At 40.8% G+C, this 27,943-nt stretch overlaps 2 protein-coding genes across 8 annotated transcripts in view; one reads left to right on the forward strand and one right to left on the reverse strand.

Annotated features, from left to right (window-relative positions):
* mob2a (MOB kinase activator 2a) overlaps positions 1 to 4,071 on the forward strand; it is a 208,578-nt gene extending 204,507 nt beyond the window's left edge. For all 7 annotated transcript variants that reach the window (XM_048545879.2, XM_059652026.1, XM_048545880.2 and 4 more), the window contains one exon: positions 2,557 to 4,071. In XM_048545879.2, the coding sequence (XP_048401836.1) occupies positions 2,557 to 2,825 (269 nt within the window). In that variant the 3' untranslated portion in view covers positions 2,826 to 4,071. The remainder of the gene's footprint in view (positions 1 to 2,556) is intronic.
* Positions 4,072 to 19,894: 15,823 nt separating this feature from the next.
* Positions 19,895 to 27,943, reverse strand: part of LOC125459494 (serine/threonine-protein kinase BRSK2-like) — an 865,025-nt gene continuing 856,976 nt past the window's right edge. Inside the window, 2 exon segments of the mRNA XM_059652027.1 lie at positions 19,895 to 21,657; positions 21,659 to 21,711. Of these exon segments, the coding sequence (XP_059508010.1) occupies positions 21,532 to 21,657; positions 21,659 to 21,711 (179 nt within the window). The 3' untranslated portion in view covers positions 19,895 to 21,531.

Raw genomic sequence — 27,943 nt, forward strand, 5'->3', positions numbered from 1 at the left:
GAGGGAAGAAATTGTGGGGCCTGTACAGAGAGATTTGTATCATCAAAAGCCGCGGGTGAGTTGCCTGGAGACTGCAAGTTCACGAACATTGTGCCATTATTTAACAAAGGCTACAAGGAAAAAGCAGGGAACTCAGTCTTTTTATCCTGACACCACTGATGAGCAAACTGTTGGAGGTGTTTCTGAGAGACAGGATCTACATGCATTTCTAGGGGTACAGGTATATAGTTCTTTGAAAGTGGCATCATACGTAGACAGTGTGATGAAGATGACGTTTGGCACACTTGCCTTCATTGGTCAAAGCACTGATACAGGCATTGGGACAGAATATTACAGCTGTTTGAGACATTGATAAGGCCACATTTGAAGTACAATTCTGATCACCCTTCACCTTGCTGGAGGCAGGATGTTACTGAGACTGGAGGGCTTGATTTATAAAGAGAGGCTGGAACTCTTTATTTTTCCCTTGGAGGAGAGGAGGCCAAGGGGTGAATTTAGAGGTTTATAAAGTTGTGAAGGGCATAGATAAGGTCAGTAGCCAATGCCTTTTCCCTGCAGTGGGTGAGTCCAAAACTAATGGGCATAGGTTTAAAAGGGACCTGAGGGTCAACTTTTTTTCCACATAGAGGATGGTGCGTATATGGAATGAGTTGCTAGAGGCAGGTACAATTACATTTAAAAGACCAGGATAGGAAAGGTTTGGAGGGTTATGGGTCAAATGGAGGCAAAGGGACTTGTTGAGTTTAGGAAACTGGGTCGGCATGAACGAGTTGGGCTGAAGGGTGTGTTTCCATGCTATATGAAGACATGGCTCAGTAGTTAGCACTGCAGCCTCACAGCACCAGGGACCTAGATTCAATTCTCGCCGTGGCAACTGTCTGGAGTTTGTATGTTCTCTGACTGTCTCTGTGGCTTTCCACCAAGTGTAACAGTGTTTCTATCCATCCAAAGACATGCAAAGTAAGTGGATTGGCCATGCTAAATTACCCACTTTGTTCAGGGATGTGTAGGTTTGGTGCAGTAGTCATGGATAATGCAGGGTTTCACAGATAGAGTAGGGGAATGGGTCTGGGTGGGATGCTCTTCGGCTGGTAGTGTTGGACTTATTGGGCCAAATAACCTATTTTCAAATTGTATATAAAAGAAATTTACTTATGCACGGTTTTGTGAATTCTTCTCAGTTTTTGACTGTAAGGAACCAAAATTTGATCTCGCTAGTATTTTTCTCTTCATATTTATAGACGCTTCTTTGGTCAGTTTCTATGTTCTCTGCAATTTTATTCTTTTCTTGACCAAACTTCTTGTCCTCTTTTGCTGAGTTCTACAATGCTCCCAAATCTTACGCTTCATGCTTTCTCAGGCAATTTTATGTCTCCCTTTTGGATCTAATACTCCCTAATTTCATACAGGAATAATTGTTGTAATTCACACATGTGTTTAAAATATGAATATCCACCATCAACCCCTTTAGTTAGGTTTGCCTTTTCGTACCCTCGGTTTTCTTTATTTAGATTTAGGATCCTAGTTTCAGATTCAACTACCTCACCTTCCATCAAAAACAGCTAATCTTGTAATGGGACTCTTAACACCTTATGTCAAAATATGAACTTGGCCCCTTCTGTAATGAGTAGTTTTGTAGCTAACTCAGCCAATCATGGGCTAACTGTAATAACAGCTGTTGAGACATTTCAATAGTGAAATCTACTAAAAGAACAGGGATAGAATCCTTCTTTGCTAAACTGCACCACCTTTTTCCACTTCAGCAACAATTTAGCACATCATATTTAAAAGGCTGAAAATTGTAATAGCTTCAGTTTGTGAAAGTTTTTTGACCTTTACTGTTACCATCCTTCAGATGTATTTATGTCTCCACCATAAATCTGTGACTCTTATGCTGCAGATGAAAGGCATTGCAATAGTAGAGATGAGGGGTACTATTCAAACTGGTTGGTTTGAACTCGGCATTAATTTCAGCCCGGCTGAGTTCAGATTTTTTGCACCTGAGGAATTCACACCCTGAACCCATATTCTGCCGACAAAACATGGGAAATGCCAGAAATGGAGGTGGAACCCTTCATATAGTTGCCTTTTTGAAAAGTCTCTGAAGTTGGCACAGTTGTAAAAATCCAGGCCTTTTATAATGTGGCACCCCTCTGAGGATTATCCTTCAGATTAGCCATTATCTAATTGAATGGTATAGTAGATGATGTAGACAAATGGCTACTTCTCCTGCATTTTAGATTTTATGTTTGGGGAATCTAGAATATGGTGGGTATAAACTTTTATAGTGAGGATTTGGTCATTTAAGCCTGACGTGAGGCCATTACATTATTTAGAGGATTGTGAATCTTTAGACTTGTAAAAGCCACATAGCTGTGGATACTCCATTCAAGGCTAAGATTGACAGCCCTTTTCATCACCCTGGGCCATCGGCTAGAAGTGGAGTTGAGAAGGAAAATCAGCCATGATCATATTGAATAGTGTAACACTCGAGGAACTATACGTTCAATGGCTAATTATCTTTGGCTTCTAATCTGTTTCTCTGTCTCGTTGCAGGCAAAGAATTTCCAAATACTTTTGAGTCTTTAGTTAAAAAGATCTGCAGGTATCTATTCCATGTACTGACTCACATCTACTGGGCTCATTTCAAGGAGACTGTTGCATTGGAACTGCACGGACATTTAAATGCATTGTATATGCATTTCATGTTATTTATAAGAGAATTCAATTTGGTAGATCCTAAGGAAACGCTGGTCATGGATGACCTGACTGAAATCCTGTACAGCAACGCAGCTGCAGCACAGAACCATGTCAAAGAAAGATGAGCCACGTGCAGAGGAAAGACATTTCATCATGAAGATTGTGGGACTTAACTGAAATGTGCAGGATCAAGTGTGGATTTCATTTCACACTCTAAATGCAGTGTTTACTTTTAGGAAAGAACCACGTTTGACATGGGAAGATGTTTTCTAGAATGGTGGTACTGCCATTTTTAATATATATTATTATTAAAAGATGATAAACTTTGAAGTGGCATGCTGGCAAACATGCTTTGTTTACTGCTTCTCCCCTACTGAGTAGGAATGAAATGGGTAAGCCTTGGTTTTGACCCAGGAAAATAGAGGTTGGAATGCTGGAGCTATCATGTTGCTCTGACACCTAATCAAGTACCTCTCAATATTATCAGCTTGGACCAGTTACGCACGACAGGAATAATGTTTCTTATCACATTCTATGTGCAAGCTCCATAGTTATTCTTTTTTAAAAAAAGAATTTAACCTGCATCTTAAAACAATATTTTGGCTTGCATTCAAACCTGTGGGATGAAAATTATTTTTCCCTCATTAAGCAATTCTGTATTCAGTTAACCTTGCAGATTAGCCTCATTCTAGATAAATAGTCAAAGGCAGTGCTGCTGGGGAGCAAATAGCATGCAAAGGCGGACACTGCAGTCTGGCCTGGTTCAGTACCACAGGAGGGCCTCTGCTCTGGCACATTAATGGTGAGCTCTTGTTGCTTTTTACTGTTGCTCAGCTATCTGGAAGATTTTCCTGAACGGGCAGGAAAGAGAGTCAGTCTGATGTTCCTTCAAAGATAGCCACTTCAGAACTGTACACACATTTCTTTGTAAATATTGTTTTAAAGTTAAGGTTGGCGTGCTGTATGTGAATGCAAATAGCAACCGAAGTTTTTCCATCAGTTCATTATTGATTTATGGTTATTTTTGTTTTCTGTTATAAAGCATCTTCTAAGTTTAGCCAAGTAGCTCACCCTCACGATTGTTAGGAATAAAAAGAGGGACAGTGGGAATCTATACATAGATTGTCCACTCTCAGTTGCCTCATCTTTGATTTTAAACTGAGGGAACAGCACGCAATGTTTCATTTTAATTATCATTTTATTTAGAAGTGTAGGTTTTTTTTTTTGCTGTTTGTTTCTCTTCTGTTGGAACATGTTGCACTTGAACCTTGTTCATTGTAGTCAATCTTGGTTTCCAGGTGTTTTCAAGCAAATTTATTTTGTTTTTGGCTTCATTAATATAAAATTACAAATAAAAATGATTATAAAAGACTGCTGTAACAAAATGCATATTTGTGGGACGTATGACTCAGTACTGACTTTGATATGCCTTTGACTGTTGAAATTTGACTATTTGTTTCAGTATTGTACTCACTGTCAAGCTACGTGCTAAAATTTGAGTCATAATTCTGTGCACGACTCAATGAAGATTACGCTCTGGTTCAATTTTCGCTAAATATCAGGTAAGTTCTGCACTCTGTAAGTACCAGCAATAATCTGGAAAAAAAAGTATCAAGACTAATGTTTCTTTATGGCCTTAGTATTACTATGTGTTCCTAACTTCAAACACTTCCCAACATTTACAGGAACTGCTTGCAAGTATTCTGTTTCAAATCATAAGTCCCATCTGGATTTAGAATCAGCTAAGCGACTCACTGAAGCAACTGACATTTCAAGACATGAATCAGTGCCTTCTAGAAGTGAATGTATTTTAAATGCTTGGATTCACAGGGCGCATAGCTGCACACAAGTTACTTTCTTCTGTAAGCAGAATAATTAGAAATAAGAGCCTGAGGAGAGGAAATTACACTGCAAGTTTTTTGGAATGTGCTGCTAAACAATGTTAAGTGACAGGGAGTTATTAATTGTGTCAATTATTCAAAGAAAATTTAGGAAACTCAAAGGTAGTTTAAACTTGTACTCTGTGCTACAGAGCTAGCAACTGATTACGTTGGCTGTTCACAGAAATTAGATTTTATGGATGGTTTTTAGCACTAAAATTTTGAGGCGGCTGGCACAGAATTTGACAGTCGCTTTCTTGTTTTGATGATCTTTATATTGAATCTAAATGTAATTTAAGGAGGCCAAAATTGAACTTGGAACAATTTTAAATAAAACTGGAAACAACCACATTTAGTTTTGATTTCGCTTTGGGGAACTGGCAGGAGCCGGGCAGTGAGACAGCAAAGGTCACCCTGAAAGATGCTCCACCATCGAGAACCCCAGGGGAAATTGGCCTGCACAATTGTGCATATCCTAAGGTTTTTGGATACAGCTGCAGAGGTAGTGGTGGAACAAGTTCTTGAGAGGGAGGAGGTCCTCTTACTGTAAATGATCTGAAAGTACCAAGTAAATAGTGAGTGTATCAAGTCTCATCATATCTAATGAATGCTGGTATATACCTGCCTCCCACTACATCACTACAGTAGAAATAAATTCAATCTTATTAGAAAAGCCAAGGCAAGACACTATTACACACCGTGATTTAATAATGATCAGTTCTCCAGGACACAACCGCCACTCCATTTACCAAATATCATGAGGAAAACTTATTTAAATGCACCACTCATAGTTTCACTCAAATCCTAAGATAATTGCTTCAATGCTTGTAATGAAAAAAAAGTGGTGTAAAGATTGTAAATACTTGCTCAATTCATGTTACAGGAGGAACAGAAGCAGCACAAAAAGTCGCCCCACTATGTTAGGAAGAAGCATTCACATGAGTTTTTTTTCCCCTAGTTATTCAGAAGGTGAAACAATGATTAAAAATCCAATCACTTGTTTTCACTTTTCCAAATATCACTGACTCAGCTAGTGAGTTTGAGGAACCACACTGTGGGATTCACTAAATGAGGGAAGAGATTTAGCCAAAGACAAGCTTGCATCCTAAATTTGCTGAAGACTGAAATGTTAACTTAAGAGCTTTAGCACATTTAAATTAAAACCAATGATTTCCATACACCACAATTCGCTGAATTAGTTGGCTATCAAGGACTTTTTATTACTTGATAAGTTCCACCAGGCCATTTACCAAGTAGTTATGGCAAGTGTTTCGATACTCTGCAGTCAAGTCCTACTTCACTGAGGACATCAGTAATGGCTGTTATAAATTGTATAATATCAACAACATGAAAACATTTTTTCAGTGAAACTGATCCATATCAGTGTTTATGCATGAAACAAGTTTACTCGAATACATCTATGCTAGTTGCCTCAATTACTTTCCGCAGTATTGAACCCCATGTTCTAATCCCTGTGTATAAAGACACTTCCCGCAAATTTCAATTGTATTTATTGCTGATAATCTTATAACTTAGATGTGTTCTCAGTCCACTCAAAACACCTTCTCTACAAGTATACTAGCAAACCTTAACCCAATCTTATTCTATTTCTGTTATAAAGCATCTTCTAAGTTTAGCCAAGTAGCTCACCCTCACGATTGTTAGGAATAAAAAGAGGGACAGTGGGAATCTATACATAGATTGTCCACTCTCTTTTTTTTTTTTCTTATTCTCTCGAGAAAAGAGCCGCAGCCTGTGGGAAGACTGAAATGATGAATTATTCATTTGACCAGTGGTGATCTTCTAGAATCCATTACAGGGCTGGACCACATGAAATTATGATCCATCCATAGGTTCACCTTAGAAAGGAAAGGTTGTCTGAACATGTTCTGTGATTTACCAGGTAGAAGTATGTTTCTGAACTTGTAAGCTAGATAATGAGTTCAAAGCCCACCATGTCTTGAAAATTTCAATTCAGTATATTAAAATCTGGAAATTGAATCAGTTAGTGATCATGACAGTCAGCCGTAAAAACCTCACAAACTTCACTGATACCTTTTTGGGGAATTAAATCTGATGTCCATAACAGTTTGCCTTCCTAACAGCACTGTGGGCATACTTACCCCACCATGGATAGCAGTGGTTCAAGATAGCAGTGCCCTATCACTTTCTGAAGGGTGATTATGGATGGCCAATAACTGCTGGCCTAGCCAGCTGTGCCAAATCCCATGAACAGATTGAGTCACATTTTTACAATCTGAAACCAGCTTGGTTGATTATTAGCTGCCCCAACTATCATCTTGGGATAACTGGAAATAAGTAAAAACTGTCATCATTGAACCCACTCATCCTCCCACCCTCAACTGCTCCTTTCAAAATATGATCTCACCTCCAAGCTCCCTTTCTACTTCAAAGCATTTTTTAAAGTAATGATGTTATCAATTTCAAAATTCACTCCAGGAAGTTCACTTCAATCAGGTTCCTGTAAGCATTGAAACTAAGCTGTTTACACCTCAAAATTAAAACCACAAATTACATCCTCTGACTGTAGAGTATTATCCTGCCTTCTTCTCTCCTACTCTGTAGCCTTTGACAAAGTCGACAACACCATGCACCAGCTCAATGGGACTACCTCATTTGATTCTCATTTTACCTACTCAGTTCTAGCCGGAGTTATGGATTATTTTCCCAATGTTGTGAGAATTGTGTTTATCGTTTGTGTGTGAGAATATGACTTTTAGCTTTTATGAATTAATGTTTTAACTGTAGGAAATGGGATCACCTGCTTTGAGTTTAATGCACTATAACCGTAATCTTCCAAGAGCTTGTAGTGAAAGAAACAACAAATAACCCACTCGGAGATGTTTGGTGGAGTCCAGTGTCTATTGTTCTTTGTCCTTAAATGTGCCAAAGTCTAATAGTTGGGGGAAAGACAGTTCTAAACTTTATTTGGGTTACAGAATCAGACAGTAGCCATGAATGTTTGCTGAGAAGACATTTCATGATGGAAATGTAGCTGAAAGATTTACTGTAATTTGCAAGCTGGAGGATGCAATCTGTTGAGTGGTCCTCAAAGAGCCTAGTAACAAAAATCACAAAGGGTTATCTTGCAAAACTGTGAGAAGACAGTTGGATATCTACTGTCAACCTGACCAGGGAGCTGAAGTGTCCACTGTCATGAGGTCAATAATGTAGAGCTGATGGTTGCAGAGCTAAAAAGCTAATGGAATGACCCACTTAGAATCTTTCTTCAAAAGAATATCTGGAATTCTAATGAGTATTCAATTCTGGAGGGCTGTGCTGTACCTTTTGGGTTGTTCCCAAGAAAAATGAAATTTTGAAGCTTTATTCACAACAGGGTCTTGGTGGAAAGAAGAAACTAAATCTGGAACAAATCGTAGAGAAAAACTATGAGTTAAACTTATTTTGTTTAATTGTTTGGGATAAATAAATCTTGATTTGTCTTGAGTCAAATCTTGTGTAGTAGTTCTGTTGACTAATTGTTAGGCATTTAGATTTTTTTCTTGAAATATTAATATCCCTAATGAGATGGTAAAACTACCTTTGTAATGTTACCTCTTGGGATCCCCCTAAGGATTCATATTTGCCCCCTTTCATTCACCTCATTTACATATGAGATCCATTAACATCATCAGAAAATGTTGGATCAGTTTCCAATGTAAGATGGCAATGTCCAGTTCCATCTCTCCACTATCCCAGTTGTTTGCTTACTCTTCATTCAGTATTGGAATGAATCACAATTTCCTCCAGATAAACCTTGTGAATACCAAAGCAAGATAACCAATCTCAACTCTTCTACTCCCAGTCCGACCACTGTTTCTGTTTGAACCACAGGCTGATCCAGAATTTCAGCGTTATTTTCAGTCCTGAGCAATCAAACCTTTATCATCACCTCAATTCAAATTACATCTAACTTCAAATGTTTCCTCCCTCCAATCTACCCTTTGTGTCTTGATGTAACCATCTTCCTGAATTACTGGTTGCAAATCCAGAATTTAGTACCTTGGCAACAGGAGATTTTCCAACTACAGCCTTTTCACCGTTCTCCATTTTACCAAACATTGTCTCAGAAATGGGGATAGAATATTAACAAAATAAGGCTGCCAACCTGTAATACCAAATTGACCAGTGTCTCTGCTTAATTTATGCTCATGTGTAGGTTGGGAGTGCCACTTGCTGGGCATTTATAGGTATTACTAACCAGGTAATATTCCATGCTCTTATCAGAAGCATCTGCAAACACCATAATGGAGCACATAACCTGTCAGAATATTAAGCGAGTTATACATGAGAATATACAGACCATGCTTGGGGAGACAGACACTTACTTGCACAGTAAACAACAGGTTTAGCGTCAGAGCAAATCTATGATCAGTCCCTGGGAACATTTGGATGTTTCATTTTTGTACTGATTTGATAACACTAGTTCAGCTCAGTGGATACAATTATCCCACAGAAAACATCCTCAGACACTACAACTTCCAAATCTACATTCTCTCATGATTTCATTTTCATTCTTCATTAATTTTGGAGCAAAGCATACATTTGCCTGTTTTTCATCGGAGTAATTTTACCCCGCAATCTGCTTGCATACAGCAAACAAGTGTTTTATGAACCTTTTAAGGTCGATTCTTAGTTAAATGATAAAAACACAATCTCTGAATTTTGGGAAATAATAATCAATTATTAATGAACTTCACATGGTCATCTTTCCTTCAATCTGCTGTAGAAATCCTGTCCGAAGATAGCAAAAAAGAGGATTAATTAAGGATGAACCTTCACTCCAAACTCTCTTGCTTTTGGACACTTGTTTATGCCAGGGAACTGGAACTGAGAATCTGTAGTCTTTCTCTATTTTATTTCAAGTGATCGGCTTTTTAACTGAGCACTGATTTTCCACGGTATTCTGCCACTCTGCCTTTAGAGTTTTAGTAAAGATTGTGACGTTGGGTATGTCAACTGTATCCCATTCACAATTACCTTCATTTACAAACACAAATGCAGGTAGGGAGAGGACAGTCTGGTATCTAGTGCCACTCTTCTTCATAATATCCGTATTTTTATGTTTTAAATTTCATGCAAAATGTTCTATTCCCTGGATGAACTCAACACTGGCATTTTTCGTCATTGTCTAAAATAAACCTGTTTAGTCATTTTGGTGATACGGGACTAGGATCCAGGTGGTTTTGGACTAAACAGATCTTACTGACGATTCCCAAACAGCAAAATAATCTCAATTGCATGATGGTACCTGAACAAGTAAGCCAAGTATCCAAAATAATCAAAGTATAACTGTGATACATAATCATCAAATCAATTGATCCAATCTTCCAACTCCTCTGTCAGCTGCCATTCTATCTGTCCTTTCAGTCACCCACTCACTCCCTCAGCCCAGAGCTTTCAAAAGGTATAGCTCTTTGGCAGCTATTGGAATTTAAAAAAAGGGGCCATGCCCTCTCTACCCAACTTCTCCTAGACTTGCTGGACTTTGCCCTGACACACTGTAGTTAATTCATTACCCCTCCAGCCACAATCAAAGACTCCCAGCTGAAACTGTATAATATAGCTGGGGAGTAGTCTGGAGATGGCTTCACTGTCCAGTTAAGTCTTGACACTGGAGGGCCAGTCAGAGGACTTCCATTTCAAAAGAAGTTGGAGGCTGCAATGAAAGGTAAGTGAGGGAGAGGGTGCTTCAAGATGAAGGAGTCCTCTTCCCAACTTTAAATGTAAAAGTGGGATTTCTAGTTAGGCCAGCTGTGTGTGGTATCGGCAGAGGCTGGTGGGCAGGGCTGGAGGAGATTGTGGTAGTGCACCTCTGCAGGGTGGTCTGAGCTGTTCCTGCAACAAGGCAGATACACTGGCCTCTGCTGCTGCCTGTGGAATCCTGAGTTCCTTTATCTGGGCTGAAGAGGTCCTTAATGAACTTTGTCAGCTATGCATCACATGGCCCAGTTGTCCTGATACCTCTATCACACCTCCATGAAAATGACCTGCTGGAGGGGCTATCATCGTTCGTTTCCGCCTTACTTCCCAGTAGAGGCTGGGAATCCAACGCCTGGTCTCTGCTCAGTTTACCTGTCTGTATTTTTGTCAGTATCATTTAGTAGTATCGTCGATAATTTTTGTGAAAATATCTAAGGTTAGGTAGATACCATGAGAATCAATAAGGAAATCAGGTACAGGAAATACATTTTGCTAATTAGGAAAAACTGAGGTATTGTTAATTTGTAGCTACTTATAGGAACTTACTAATGAATTCAGAAATGAGAATTTGTCACTTGAATGTGTTCACCTAGGACTGAAAATATTTATAATACACAAATCTGATTCTCAAACCACTATTTTAACATTTATATTTTCATTCACTTCAAACTACATTTGCATTTGTCTTTCCTATTTACATTCAGATTTACCAGCTGTTCTTCCAACTAACCTCCAATAAAACCGTGTCGCCTCTAAAATAAGTCTCAATTTTGCTCCTCACATCTGCCATTTTTGTAACATAACTGGATTTGTGTAAATAACACTCCCCCCATAGTCTTTCATTTGACGTGTCTTTAAAATAAACTTTCTAATTTCAATTTAGTTCAAGATTTTCATTAGAAAACCCGTGGTGTTGAGCATAAAGCCAAATAAAGAGGATCACCTCTTTTGCAAATAAATCTCAGCATTATTATCACAAATTATCCATCTGACCCTGGTATCACTGCTGTTAGCTTTGGCCAGAGATCAAAAAAAGTGCTTTAACAAGAACAACAAAGACAGTGTGAAGACAGGGATTACTTTTAAAGTGAACATTTAATCTTTCTGTGATAGAAAATACATTGAATAATCTATAAATTAAAAGAAGCACGTGCAACGGCTGAATTTTGGAGATTGAAAAAATCTCATAACAGATATTCATCCATGTCAGGATGCCAGCAGTTAGCTGTCACTATTCCCTGTCATGCCTACAGATGACACTTTAATCAGCTTTCACATTAGAAAATGGGAAATGAGGGTTTCTGTCACAGAGCATGTCCCACTTACCACTAGATGGAGATGCAGAGCCTTAACAGCACAAAGCGAATTTCACCACCCAATGCAATTTCAACCTCGAGTAGCCAGCTGTTGGAAAAGAAACTTTCTTTTCACTTGCTGTTTTGTTTCTCTGTTGCTACTTTGAAAGATAATTGGAAATTGTGTTACTCCAATTCTTCTCTCAAGTTTTGAGTTCAAACCAAGTCGTCTTCTTTGACTATTTCACCTAGACCTAAGACACTTGCCCCCACCCAACCCCTAGCTCCATCATTGTCAGCCTGCCTTACCAAAACACCCATCACTCGTGTTCCTACCTCCCCATCACTCCCCACCCCAATAACCCAAACCTCATCTCTCTTCTATCCACCTCCCTACCTTCCCCAAATCCCCATCACTCTTGTTCCACCTCTCCATCCCATCCCACCTCCCCAAACCTGTCACTTCTCTTCCCAACTCCCCACCTTCCCCAAACCTCCTCACTCCCCTCTCCACCTTCCCAAATCTCCCACTACTCGATTCCTCACCTCCTCATGCTCTCATCACTTCCCTGCAGATCTCCCCAAACTCCTATCATTCCTGTCCCTACCCGTCCCCACCATTCTCATTCCCATTCCTGCATTCTCGTTGCTTGGAATTTTGGACTCCAGGCCCTGCTGGCTGGGACTTGCAGGATCTCCTCTAAGGAAGAGGTGATTTGCTCTTGCAGAGACCCGACAACGGATACAATGGACTGAATGGTAATCAGGACTAGAATAAAGGATTCGATACAAGCCTGATTCCGCTGTTCCTTATTCTGTTACTGAGGTCCTTTTACATTTTACACCTTCAGCCTTGTCCTCTATTGGCAAAAGGAATTTTAATTCAGTAAAAGCCATGCTCATTCTGCCATAAAGTTAGCCTCCTGATCTTGTAGCTTTAAAAAAAATGCATATCTGCTTTTATAGCTGTGTCCAGCATTGCCCATTTGCACACTTTTCCTTGTACTTGGCATCAGACGTTGGTTTCTTGCTATCTTCCACCTCCCACCCCACCAGACTTGAATTATTAGCTCCAGCCTATCTCTTTAACTCACTGCCAAAGACCTTCCTACTTCTCGATCCCTGCTCCTTCCATTTTATACCTTCACAGCAAGTAATGTGAGCTTAGACAGGGTGCAATGATCATCTTGTCAAGGAAAATTCAGCTTGGCTTTACCCATGCCATTCACATTCCTTGACTAAATTTGAACAAATGGCAGCTAAGAGGACATGGTAATAAAACAGTATCCCAACAATTAAGGAGAGTCGGGGGCAGAGTTGAGTATGATAGGCATTACAAAAGAGCAAGTGTTAGAAAAGCTAAAAGGTCTAAAAATTGATAAATCTCCTGGCCCCGATGGGCTACATCCTAGAGTTCTGAGGGAGATGGCTGAGGAAATAGCGGAGGCTTTGGGTGTGATCTTTCAGAAGTCACTGGAGTCGGGGAAAGTCCCAGCTGATTGGAAAATCGCTGTTGTAACCCCCTTGTTTAAGAAAGGATCAAGGCAAAAGATGGAAAATTATAGGCCGATTAGCTTAACCTCGGTTGTTGGTAAAAGTCTAGAATCCATTGTTGACAATGAGATTTCTAAATTCTTGGAAGTGCAGGGTCGGCTTAGAACAAGTCAGCATGGATTTAGTAAGGGGAGGTCATGCCTGACAAACCCGTTAGAATTCTTTGAAGAGGTAACAAGTAGGTTAGACCAGGGAAACCCAGTGGATGTTAACTATCTAGACTTCCAAAAGGCCTTTGATAAGGTGCCTCACGGGAGGCTGATGACTAAGGTGAGGGCCCATGATGTTTGAGGTGAGCTACTGGCTTGGATTGAGGATTGGCTGTCTGACAGGAGGCAGAGAGTTGGGATAAAAGGCTCTTTTTCGGAATGGCAACCGGTGACAAGTGGTGTCCTGCAGGGTTCAGTGTTGGGGCCACGCTGTTCACTTTATATATTAATGATGTGGATGAAGGGACTGGGGGCATTCTGGCGAAGTTTGCCAATGATATGAAGATACGTGGACAGGCAGGTGGTACTGAGGAGGTGGGGAGGGTGCAGAAAGATTTAGACAGTTTAGGAGAGTGGTCCAGGAAATGGCTTATGAAATGCGAGGTTTTGCACTTTGGAAAAAAGAATACAGGCATGGGCTATTTTCTAAATGGTGAGAAAATTCGTAAAGCTAAAGCACAAAGGGATGAGGGAGTGTTGGTTCAGGATTCTCTAAAGGTTAACTTGCAGGTAGAGTCCATGATTAAGAAAGCGAATGTAATGTTGTCGTTTATCTCAAGAGGGTTGGAATATAAAAGCAGCGATGTGCTTCTGAGACTTTATAAAGCTCTAGTTAGGCCCCATTTAGAATACTGTGTCCAATTTTGGGCCCCACACCTCTGGAAGGACATACTGGCACTGGAGTGTGTCCAGTGGAGATTCACACGGATGATCCCTGGAATGGTAGGCCTAACATACGATGAACGGCCGAGGATCCTGGGATTGTATTCATTAGAGTTTACAAGGTTGAGGGGAGATCTAATAGAAACTTACAAGATAATGTACGGCTTAGAAAGGGTGGACGCTGGGGAGTTGTTTCCGTTAGGCGGGGAGACTAGGACTCGTGGGCACAGCCTTAGAATTAGAGAGGGTAAATTTAAAACAGAAATGAGGAGACATTTTTTCAGCCAGAGAGTGGAGGACCTGTGGAATTCATTGCCACGGAGCACAGGACGTTAAGTCTTCAAGGCAGAGATTGACAAATTCTTGATCTCACAAGGAATCAAAGGCTGTGGGGAGAGTGCAGGGAAGTGGAGTTGAAATGCCCATCAGCCATGATTAAATGGCAGAGAGGACTCGATGGGCTGAATGGTCTTACTTCCACTCCTATGTTTTATGGTCTTAACACACACAAAACAGTGTCAGTCAGGCAATAGGAAACAGGATAGGAGTGTCTGTGCTCAAGCAACTGTCGGACTGGTCTTTAAAAATTATGCATTCCACTATGATTTGCTTTTTTTTCTTTTACAAATATGTTTTTAATTTGTGAAAAGGAAAATTAAAATAATGCTGGCATTTTCTAGTAGTGGAGGAGTTGCTGGCCATGGGAAAGGAAGTAAGCGACATACCTGTTTTGGTGCAGGACAGCTGACCATGTGCAATCATGCAGCCAACAGCAATGCATATGTGAGGAGCATGGCGCCACTGCCTCACAGGGTCAAATAGTCTGGGTACCCAGACTAGCATTTGAGTCAGCAGCATTGGTCTCACTGTCTGAGCAGCTTTCAGGAACTGCACTGCTTTCAATCACCCTCTCCACCCGTTGGTGTGTGATCGCTGACTAGTAGCCGTACAATTCAGACATGTGTCACTGCAGGTCTTCCTCAGACCATCTGGGAAAGTTGGCAGTACCTGTGTTTCAGGAATGGCACGCTGGCATTCCTATCTGACCAAGGCTGCATGGGTAGAGGTTCCAGTAAGGGGTAATGTATGTGGTGCAACACTCTGCCAGTTTAGGTAGCACTGTGTAGTCGCTGCAAAGTGACCACTCACAAGTGCAATATACAAGTGCAGAGGGCTGTCAGAGAGGAGCTTGGGGACATGCCTTCCTATCTGATGAAAAATGTTGACTGGAGCAGCTCCCCCCCAACCCGACCCCAATCCTCTGAAGGTTGTCCCAGTTGTAGGAGAGTGTAGATGTCAAACACTTACTGGGAAGCTCACATAGGCATCCAGGCTCATTGGGCTGACACTTTGTCATTTGGTCTGTCTGAAGGCAAATGCCACTTCTGACAGGCAGGAGCTTTGCCAGACTCACTGGGTGAGACATTCCTGAGATCAGAATCCTAGCCCCAGCTACTGGTGAGGACAGGTATAGAGCTTTCACCAGGAGGAAGCTTCACAACCATCCTATATGGATGTCCCCACCAAGCCCTGACAAATGGCCATACAGAAGTAATACCTAAAACATTGTTGAGAAAAGTGATTGTGCATAACAAACAGTAAGCCCATTGTGTGTGTTCTCCGCTGCTCATCCTTGCAACAAACCAAATGCTCACATGCCCACAGCTGATGGAGGCCGAGACAGCCATGTCCTGCCACTTGGAGAAATGCTGCAGACATGACCCTAACTGTTGCCCCTGCAGTTGAACAAGCCTCTGGATTCAGCTAAGGCAAATTCTTGGAGAAGTAGAGACCGGCGAGGGAATATCTGGCAGAGTGAATATCTGGAGGCCATTAACAGATCAGAATAAATGGCACATTGGTCTGTTCACAGGCCTCCAAGAAAAGGATGGTGATCTGTTCTCAGAACTGCACTGCATTGCTCCAGACATGGTTACACTAACATCCATAGCAGAGCGAGAGGGAAAATAAGGCCACGTGAGTACCAGCATGACACCCTGGGGAATTCAATCCCAGAGAATTCCAGCAGTGCCCTGCACCTAATCTCCCGTCTGACAGTGGACCTCATCACCTCCAGCAGGTGAGGTCCGGGAGGTTGCAAGAGGCCCTTGGCATGCTGGAGCCCTTTAGGCCTCAGAGCATCAGGGAAGGCTGCAAGTATCATCTGTCAACAGGCACACCATCCAAGCAGGTAACCTGCTGGGGGTGTCATGACTGTACCCAGGTCTAGTGATAGGAAATGAAAGATTAAGGAGTTATAATGATAAAGATATGATATAGCTGCCCATTCTTGGCCGATACGGGTCAACAAAAACAGGATTTATGATGTCACATCATCAGTATTGAGTATCCAGACACGTGCAGGTTTTGGCAGTATTCATACTGCTGAGGGCCTACAACCCAGCTGACAGTGCAATAGGTAGGGCTTTGCTCAAATCTCAGTCCTTTGAGGGTGCTGTCTGAGCAGTATCTGCAGCCAAGTCACTGCGTATATGACTATGATGGAACTCTTTGTAACGCATTGCCACCATTTGGAAATTATTTCAGCGATGAGTTACTCTTGGCCAAACTACACGTGTATGTGGCTTCCAATATAACATGCATAAGGCTTGGCCTGTGACAAGGGCCTGCAGCAATTTCCTGCCAAAGCTGATGGGACTACACAATGTTATATGATGAGGGCTCGAATGTTATAAAGCATGAGCTCTAGTCATTCTGACACTGATGCTAGTGACTTTTTCCAAGCATTATAATGAGCATCAGTAGGAGGTGTGTTCGGATTGGCCCCTAACAGGAATTCAATCCCAGTAAGGCTATTATGGTAAAAACATGAATCTTACTGCATCCACCAAAACAACTGTACAATGCAACCCCAGGCTCCCAGCAACCAGACGTTAACAACCTACGGTGCCATGGAGATGTTGCAGTGCCCCACTTCGCCTATGAACTGGTGATGATGATAGTGCAACAGTCATATCTGACACATCGCTCTATTGCGCTGGCATTTGCCATTGCATTGACATGATTCACTCCCTCAGGGGTATTGTTCTCTTGCCCTTCCTCCCCACCAGAGGAGATACTTGACTCTTGCATCTCTCCTTTTGTAAATTCCTTTCCCCTCTGTTGGGTGATCAGTGTGCAGCACACCTCAACAGTCCTGGATACTCACTGAGCACTGCAGTCCAATTCATGTTCAGCAATCTGCTATGCCATTGCCCTGCTGACGCTTGGGCAGCATTGTACCTTTCCATGATTACACTTTACAGGTTTTGCACGGGTGGCATTAACCAGGTCTCCTATGGGTATCCTGGCACCAAGGATTAGTTTGCTGTGGTCACAGAGCAGCTGCATGTACAGAGGGTGAGACCCCTTCCCTGCTTCTGCTGCCAGTGAGCCCTCAGCACTATGGGTACAGCTAGCCACCCTCACAGGAAATCCTGCCCTGCTCCGGCAGTCCAGCTCTCCCTCTGTCTACCGCGATTGGAACAATCTGCTTTTGTGAACAGGACACTGGAAACATCCCTGCTGTGTTTGGGAGTGGTTGGCTGTGATACACCATGCATGTTCCCCAGTACAGCCCTGGAGACAGCCACTGATGAAGTATTTCAGTGCTGTGGTCGATTTCAGTGTTATTGCCACTGGGTTGCCTCCTGCTTCTTACAGAAGCAACTTTTTTTTAAAGGAACTGGCATATCATGACAGCAGCCCATTACATTCTCAACTGCCTTTGACATTAGCTACTTGCGTACAAGGAGACACACTGCCTGCAATGTGTCCAATAGCCAGTACTCTCCACCTCTGGATTAAAATTCATTAGTAAATTACACATCCATTCTGAGGAGGAGTTACTGACCAGTGAGAATAGCTTTTCCAAAGATTTCATTTAAGAGCTTCTTAACAATGGTTCGATTTCCCCCATTCAATGTCACTCTAATTGACTGATGCTTTGTATAATGGTTTCTAGGCATACTTTGAGCCAAGTGCAGTTGCTTGAATCTGGCCAAGGGACCAAGCACTTCACTCACAAATCGATTACCTGGGTTACAGAGGCCAGACAATTCATCCCTGCATCCTCTGAAAGACTTTCCAGGGTTGACAATGTGACCCCCTGTCCCCTTCATTTTGTGAGCTTCCATCATTGCTCCTCTCTGGACAGCTTCTCCTCTGGAATGAGGGCCTTTTCGGGTCTGTCCCCTTTTCCCTCCTGTCCCTCTTCAAAATTAAGTTTTATCATCACACTAAAATAAATTCAGTAACCTATCACGGCACAATCATGTTATTGTTCTTGTGACATTTCTTAACCAGCCATCTGCTGAAACATTTTTCGTTAGATGGTGCATGACAAAAAAAATGTAAGCGGGCACTTAATCAAAGTGGTGTCCTTCCTCATCTGTATGTACTGATTGGGACAACAAATCCATTCTAGGACAAGCCAAACAGAGACACGCACGAGAATTCCTAGAAGCATGGCATTCCAACCGGAACTCCATCAACAAACACATTGATTTGGAGCCAATCTGCCATCCCCTGAGAAAAAGAACAGGAAATGACATCACCAACGCAGGAAATGACATCCCCAACCCAAGGAAACCTAAACAGATAAATAGAAAGCCGGACATAACACCAGCGCTTCACTGGAGGCTCACTGATGATGTTACCTAGAATGGTGACAAAACGTCTGAAAACTAACCTTTCAGCTCAGCGAGCAAACTCACATACAGAAACTCAACCTGAGCTACAAATCTTCTCAAAACTCACTATGGAAATTACTGCATTTTTAAAATTAATTTAGGCCAGGATGTTACAAATACATCAGTATCGCTTCCTGTAGGAGAGTTATGAAATTAAAGTGCACACATTCATGTGGTAAGAAGGTTGTACTGCAGGAATGAATTACCAGAGTCATATCACCATATATCAATCATCACTATCTTGTTTAAAGGCAAAACTTGAAATTCTCCACATACGTATCACAGAATATAGAAGTAATTAGAGGACATCTTAAGAAATATTATTCATTTTACTGGGATGGATCGCTTTTATGTATGTACCACAATATGCAGATAAAATGTGACTGTGAACAAGTACATATTAATGCATGTGATGACAACACAAAGCATACCTTGAAATGTGAATTCAGTCATCAGGTCCCATCTTCTTTCTTCACAGAGCATGGGGAATCCAGATAAGATGTTAAATTAGCCCTACCAGGAAACCTCTTTCCTGTGGCTTCATACAGTTTCAATTATACTGATGAGAGCCATAAGGCTAAAAGAATACACTTGAATCTGCTCTCAGATCATGTGACCACATTTAATTCAATCAGCTTCACTCTGGAGCTGTGCAAAATATGTGGATGCAAAACAGAATGTGTCTTCACTGTAGAGTACAACTCCCTCAATGGGGAAAGGAACCTGAGAACTGGCACCTGGAGACAGAAGTAAATTGCTCAATAAACCATAAATCAAATAGTTACATTATTACATAAATTACATTTTCAACAAACATTGTATTGTGTAAAATCATCTGCCAGAAATAGTAAGAAGTTATTATTAAACTCATTTATCTATAGTATGCAACTAGTCTCAAATCTCCACTGGGGACAACCTTACACTTAGACTCGGAGATCGTGGCTGTGCTCAGGTTTTAGTTTCAGACTTTTTCACTTTCAGTCCAAGTTTAATCCAGCAGGCATTTTTATTCTTACTAATATTACAAATTATCAGAACTGTGTCTGTGCTACATGCTCATAATTCTGGACACTGTTTTTGATCTGCTGAAACTCTATGGTACGTGAGTGACATTTTACAGAGACTCTGAAAGTAATTCTAATGTCTAATGGTCGTCAGCAAAATACAAACACACAAAATGATTGGAATTGAATGAATTTATTGATCTTGCACTGAAGTTGCTCACAGTTATATTACAAGGGGGAAGGGGGAGGGGGAAATTGGGTGGGTACATTGGATAGTTTGTCTGTTAAATAAGTAATTTTTTTCCCCAAGTACAAAATAGGAAGGATATCAATATAAGTATTGCTTTATTTCTTCCCCTTCCTGCTTGTATCATCCATGTTGTACTCCAGCCATTTTGCAGAGGTACGGTGCAAGGAAGCATTCGTTGTGCACGTGGGAGAGCAAGAAAGAGGACAGAGCATTATGAGAACAATTACAGCAACATCATGCAAAGAAAAACCATGTCTGACATGCACACAGTTATACAAGATAAATTCAATAACAGTAACCTCCAGTGTTTCAAAGTCCATTGTTGATTTACTTATGTACAAGAACTGGTCCAATAATTTTACCTGTGGAACACGCACACTGATATGAAACTAACAAATAGCAATATAAGATAATCATTTCAGACACTACTGCTATTCTACATTCTGAAAGTACTGTTTTTGTTTTAAACATATACTACAAGTTCCTTGAATCGGGACAGAATAAGTTAATATTGTTCACAAAGCTCTGATAAATTGGACAAAATATTTTTTTTTCCTTTAATACAGTAAGTGTTGCCTCTATAAGTCATTCACAATGAAAGACAACATTCATACACCTAGATGTTCTGCTGATAAATTACTGGGGTTCAATAAATAAGAACAGAAAGGGGAAAAAATATATAAAATGCCCACAATCAATGTAGCTTTTTATAGCAGTGGGTGGTCAAACCATCCCCCCACCCCATGATAGTAAACCAGCAACATGGTTCAATTGAACATGGTACCATTGTGAAATGAATAAAATATTTATATATACACATTTATATTACCCTGAAAATAAATAATACTGACAAACTTATAACTGGCAACACAGTGTTTGAATCTGTTTTATTCTACAGCTAAACAAGGTGTCACAACTAGACAAACAGAATTTATACATAAAGTAGGAGCGGTACAAGGTGGCAAGTTTGTTACACTTGTTCGTGTTTTAGTTCATTGCTGCGGTTTTGTCTGACCCCCTGATTTCTTACCCATCAGCAGCAGTCTCACCAAAGTCCTGCTTCTACAAAGGAAGGGTCCACTGAGGCTGCTGGAGCTTATGTTGCTGTGGTGGTGCTGTTCAATTCACCCCCCACATCCCCGCTCTGGTGGATAACCTGCTGCTGAAGGGTGTCAGTCTCTCCCAGGATTTCTGTTCCCTTTCCCGGGATGCAGCAGCTCTTGATTGGTCAAGTGTTAAGCGTCATTAGGGCGCCAGGTTCCCACATGCACCAAGACATCAGGTGCCTTTCCTTCGACAAATATCCGCAGCCATAGTGTTCACCAGATGGGGTTTAACAAGTTTTCTGGACAATTCCTGGCAGTAGAGTGGAAATAAATCAGGTCATCATAAAAAGGAGAGCAGCAAAAACAGGGAAACAAAATGTTGTAGAGAGGGGGTGTACGTGCTAATCCTCAGTTATACACAATCATTCCGCCATACAAATTCTGTCTATGGACACTGTACCGAAGCAGTCCGTTATTTACTTCCTTTCAGAACACGGGACTAGTTCTAAATGGATTTAAGGTTGGTCCTGTGTCCCAATACTTGGCACCATCTTTGCCTTCTCTTTCCCAGCTGGAAATTTAGAGTGTCCTCTAGAACCATAGTCAATAGCATCAGGATCACTCTGCTTGCTGTTTTGTGCCATGTTTGGTTGGCGTAGCTGGTGGATGAGCTACTTGCCCATTATTCTTCTCGTCTGAAAAAAGTTGTTTAATTACGTCAAAGAAGTTACTCAATGGGCTGCCTGGGTACACAAACAGAAAGAAAGAAAGAACAAACAAACAGATGAACAATGGGTCACGAGAGAAGAGAAATGAGATCCATAGCCACAAACGCCTGAAAGAAGAAGCATGTCACCACTCAGCCTTTGAAATCACAACTTTTTTTTGGCTAATTGGTTTGTTTGGAAATGATCAAGTCAAAAGACTTCTTGCAATTTAGTTTTGGTTTGAAAGTGGCTTTGGAGTCTCACTTTTTCTATTTGAATGGAATTAGTTGACAGAAAGAATGGAAGAGAGCACGGAAGATGCTGGGGGGGGGGGGGGTGCGCGGAAACCATGTCTCACTGGAAAAAGGGATGTTGCTGAGAAACACTTCAGCTGCTTCAAACAACACAATTAAAACTAGTGACTTCACACACACATTCGTTCTAATTAAAATCAAGACTTCCTGGCCTGTCTTAGACAAGAGGTGGTGGAGGAGGAGGAGGAGGATGTAGAGAAAATGGGAGATAAAAAAAACGGGAAAGTTAACCCTCCCTCAGACAAGAGGTTTTCCCAACAGTAGTTTGGTAATGCAGGAATTTACAGTATCTGGAGACTTCAGTGAACACAACTGGATTGCAATGAGTCCATGCAGCTCTGACTAGTATCATTCATCACAAAAAAATTTGAAGGCTTTTAGTGCTTATTGTCTGAACCACCCTCTTTAGTGACAGATATACGTTTCAGGCTATTGACCAAAAATGCTTTCATTACTTAATTATTTTCTGTAACTCTTCCAATTACCCTAAACAGGAAACCATTCTAAATAAAAACCAAAAGAACTGCGGATGCTGTAAATCAGGAACAAAAACAAAGTTGCTGGAAAAGCTCAGCAGGTCTGGCAGCATCTGTGGAGGAGAAAACAGAGTTAATGTTTCGGGTCCGGTGACCCATCCTCAGAACTCATTCTAATTTAGCTTCTGCATAACCAAGGTTAAACTGCATGAAACATGTTTGTAACAGCTTTTACAGCAGGTACCTTTCAAGCTGGACAAAGACTTAATAAAACCAAAATCATTTCATAAATTTAAGCGGCAGGCCCAGAGTATTTTTCAAAGCTGCCATTATCTTTCACCTAATTTACTTCTGCTCCTTACTGGCTCATTTGCTAAGTATTAACATGAAACTGAGTCACAAGTCTGGGGGTTGATTTTAAGTTAAGTAAAATATGCTGGACTCACATTATATTTGGACAAAGGACACCAAGGGTTTTCCTCCTGATTCGCTGCCAGAAATTGTGCATGTTGATGTTGAGAGAGGTTGGACTAAACTCTATTCTGTTAACCCCACTCCCTCAACCTCACCTCCTCCCTGTGATCAAAACATCCAGCGAAGACTCACTGCCCAGACTCTCAGGTCAAGGATAACACTTGAGCAAAACAACAGAGGCTAGCTGCTAAATATTAAACTAAATCATGTGCCCAAGAGACGAGGTCAGGGGAAAACTAACCTTAGCACAAATTGTACTCCTTGAATGTTTAAACTTCAGTTTAAAAAGTAAGTTTTTTTCAGTTCTATATTTATCTGAGAGATGCTAATTTCAAATAAATAGTATAATTCATGTCACACGTGGCATTTAGTTCAAAAGACTTATTCAAAGTTATCATATCCAACTGAGATGATGTTCCCTAAATTGCTGCAATGAAATTAACCAATCCACCACTCACTCATGTCCCAGCAATTTCAAGGCCACTTTAGCAAGAAACATTTCTCACTCAATGTCTACCAGTTCTTAACCTGCAAGTATAGGAGACAGAGAGAGCGAGCCCTACTAGACAATGCAAAAGCTAACAAGTAAATGCCATAAAAAGCTTCAATTACAGTTCATATAGCCTGATAAAGAACAACATAGACCAGTTCAAAAGTTTGACTATCTCATCTTTCAGAATCAAGCAAAGTACATTAGCCTCAAATGGAATAAACATCCAGGGCAATAGAACATTAGAAAAAAAAACCAACTAACATATTTTGAAATTCTAAATACGTCAACTTCAACATGCTTAACAAGTCTTGATGGGACAAGTGGACTAAAAGATATATGTGATTAACTTATTGGAATGACTAGTAATTAAATAATCCTTGTTCTTCAAAGTTTACAATGAAAACTGGATTGTTAACACATTATGTAACGTAATGCAATAATTTGTCTGCTTTAAATCTTATCTTAGAGAAAACAGTTACTGTGAATGACTCAGTGATGTTATAGAACAAATGATTAAAAAGCTCCATCAAAGTCTTCTCTCCACGGTTTCAACAAAGGCACTAATCTGTTTGGAATAAGTGGGCTAAGTCTCTGTCAAAATGGTGAAGACAGGAACTTGATATGAGTTTGCTAAGGAACGAAAAACAATATCTCCAATGATAATTCCCATCTTAAATTTTGAAACCAAAGCATGTGCGTGTCCTGGACACAGTAAACTGTTTACTTTTCCTTCAAAGCTTTATGCCGATTTTTCATTAAAATGATGCTATTCTGTACCAGTGGGCAGTCTCATTCCGAACAACTTCAGGATGTGTTTCGGATTATTGTGTGAACAGATCATACTTAGTACATGCGCTTTCAGGTGACTCGTTCATTAGTTTAAAACTTTCTACATATATAAACGAAAAGCCATAAAGCAGAGGAATAAAAAAATGAAAGAAAGGATAAACGGTGGTCTGGTTCTAGAGCAAAATAAATCCCACACTATAATGCCAAAAGAGAACACTTGATTCTGATTTCCCTCAGTCATTTTGTTTAAAGTGTCCAGGCTTGTTTCTGCATTTCTGTTCCATCTCTGTGGGATGCCATTGTGAAGTGCTTAAATCTAATCTGTTTGCCAGTTATGACACTATTTAATAATCAGAAGACAGTCTCTCTACTATTGTCTGATCAGACTCAAACCCTTGATTCCACATCTGGGATCCTTCAGCCAATTCATGGATATATTTGTGAGAAATAATTTTACGCTAATTCCACAGTACATCTCAATGCTATTTACTACGTAAATTAATATGTTGCAAGCCTGTCAGTAGCTATCTGTAGACTGATCACAGAACCTAAGTAGGGTTTTTCAGAATCTTACAATCTCCTCGTTTAATGCCTCAAATAATCATTTACCAAGAAAATGAGCCAAAGGTTATATGCAAATCTCATTCAAAACAACAGGAACATTATTAGTTATGGTTAGGAAGTGCAGTATCATTGAAACCCAGTGCTAGTGCCACATGAAAACAGTCAAATACATAGATATAACAGACAGAAGATCTCCTTTCAAGATCACTGCCCCATTGACAATCACACTTATTAACAAACTACTCAAGACAGTCTTAATTTTATTATACAGTGGCTTGGGCTTTATCATTTAAAAACAAGCAATGGTATAAGCACTCACGTTTATTAAGTGCAATGTGCTGTCAGCAATAAATCAGGATTCCAGCTGCTCTGGTCCTCAGTAAACTATAAGTTCTGCCAATGATATTTCTGGCACTAAAAATGAACAAGTATGTAGTCTCATTCCTTTGGATTTTGATTATTGCTTCAGATTTAAGCAAGAGTATTTATATTCATTTTTCTCTCTCTTAATTCCATTGTCCAATATCCTTCTTTACAGCTTCTTCTGTCAAGAGGTTCAAAATCATAGTATGTTCCAATGCAAAATAAAAACAGACTTGTGGGAAGCTATGAATAGCTGGAGACTTTGGTTCACCACTGAACAGAAAACAGTTCAATGACTACAAGTTTATGTTCATTAATACTGATTGTAGAATCTGAGGCATGTACATAGCACACATGTACACAGTCATTTTGAAATACCTGAAATTAATAATGTTTCCTAATCCAAAACAGTAACATCAGAAACAAACGCATTAACGACCAAAATGGGTCCTTCTTAATTGCAGCCCTTGTTCAGTGAGGAGCACTCCATACTTCGACTAGGATAATTATGATTCTGAGTCCTACTAATACAGGCACACACCATGGAAACAGGCCCTTCGGTCCAACTCATCCGCATTGGCCAGACATCCTAATCTGACATAGTCCCATTTGCCAGCATTTGGCCCATATCTCTCTCAACCCCTTCTAATCATGTACCCATTAAAATGCCTTTTAAATCTTGTATTGTACACGCCTCCAGCACTTTCTCCATCACCTCATTTCTTTTATCCACCGCCCTGTGCATGTTAAAGCTACCCCTCAGGTCCTTTTAAAATGTTTCCCCTATCATCTAACCTCTACCCCCAAGTTTTGGACTCACCCACCTGAGGAATAGACGTTAGGTTTTTACTCTATCCATGCTCCACATGATTTTACAAACCTCGGTAAGGTCACCCCTCAGCCTCCAACCCTCCAAGGAGAAAAGCCCCAGCCTATTCAGTCTCTCCATACAAAATCTTTTCTGCATCCTGTCAAGTTTAAAAACATCATTCCTATAGAAGGGCGACCAGAATTGTATGCAGTACTCTAACTGGCCTCAACAATGTTTTGTAAAGCTTTGCCATGACATTCCCACTCATATACTCAATTTTCTGGCCCATCAACGTGAGTGCGCCAAACACCTTCTTTACTATCCTGTCTACATACGATTCCACTTTCAAGGAACTATGCACCTATACCCCTGGTCCTCCCATGGTTTGCCTGACCAAATTGCAACACTTTATATTTGTCTTAATTAAACTCCATCTGCCAATCCTTGGCCCATTGGCCCATCTGACCCAGTGTACTCCGAAATAATCTTCTTCACTGTGCACCACACCACCTATTTTGGTGTCATCTGCAAACTTACTGACTATATCTCCTCTATTTATCTCCAAATCACTTATATAAAATGACAAAAAACAGTGGATCCAGCACTGAGCCTTGTGGTATACTGCTGATCACAGGCCTACAGTTTGAAAAGCAAACCTCTACCACCAACTTCTGTCTCCTACCTTCAAGCCAATTTTCTATCTAATTGGCTACCTCCCTCTGGGTCCCGTGTGATCTAACCTTGATAACCAGTCTACCATGCAGAAACTTGTCGAACGCTTTGCTGAAGTCCATATAGATTAGATTAGATTAAATTAGATTTCCTACAGTGTGGAAACAGGCCCTTCGGCCCAACAAGTCCACACTGTCCCTTGAAGAATCCCACCCAGACCCATACCCCTCTAACCCACACACCCCTGAACACTACGGGCAATTTAGAATGGCAGATACACCTAGCCTGCACATCTTTGGATTGTGGGAGGAAACCCACGCAGTCACGGGGAGAACGTGCAAACTTCACACAGACAGTCGCCCAAGGCTGGAATCGAACCCGGGTCCCTGGTGCTGTGAGGCTGCAGTGCTAACCACTGTGCCACCGTGCCGCCTCAAACATAGACAACGTCGACCATTCTGCCTTCATCAATCTTCATTGTCACCTCTTCTAAAAAAATTAATCAAGTTTGTCAGACACGATTTCCCATACATAAAGCCACTTTGACCATCTCTACTCAGTCTTCACAGGTCATAATCCATGCTCACACACTTACGCATTGCAGTGATTTCAGAGATGGCCATCATTTGGATGAACAATTAAACTTAGTCTTTGTCTGCCCTCTTGACAAAAAGGGCAACGGAGCTATCATCAGTGACTGATCAATATTTAACCTTCAACAAACAGGCCCTAAACAGATGATCTTATTACAACCACATTTCCGGTCATGTAAATTTGCTGTGTTCAAAGTAACAGATGTGTTTCCTACTTTGAGATGTCCTGAGATCATGAAAAATGCTGCACAATTGGAAGTCTTTCTTGAATCAGATGTTCCTTTTTCAATTTTTGCTTTTCACTTCTGATGTCCCAACTGACTTTCTGTACCCATAAATGTAGACTGATGCTGAGTTGGCCCTCACCAAACACTGATACTAGGGCACTGGGAGAGTCAGCTGATGCACTGATTCAGCCCGAAACCATTCAATGCCTCTTCCACTGAGTTACTCAGGGCTCAATTCATGTTTAGAATCCAAAACCTTAATCATCTGCCCTAAACATGGTTCCAATACTGAACTGTCAACTTACCTTCTTCAGCGTTTGCTGACTTGTGTCTTGTCCTCTCCTGCCAAAAATGAAATCTGATTTCGCTGGGTGAGCATGATCAGTGTATCTATGTAGATAATGTTTCTCAATTCTCTATTTGCAATAAGCTTGCTTTGGACTG

This window comes from Stegostoma tigrinum, chromosome 17 (assembly GCF_030684315.1).
Source record: "Stegostoma tigrinum isolate sSteTig4 chromosome 17, sSteTig4.hap1, whole genome shotgun sequence".
NCBI classification, from domain to species: Eukaryota; Metazoa; Chordata; class Chondrichthyes; order Orectolobiformes; family Stegostomatidae; genus Stegostoma; species Stegostoma tigrinum.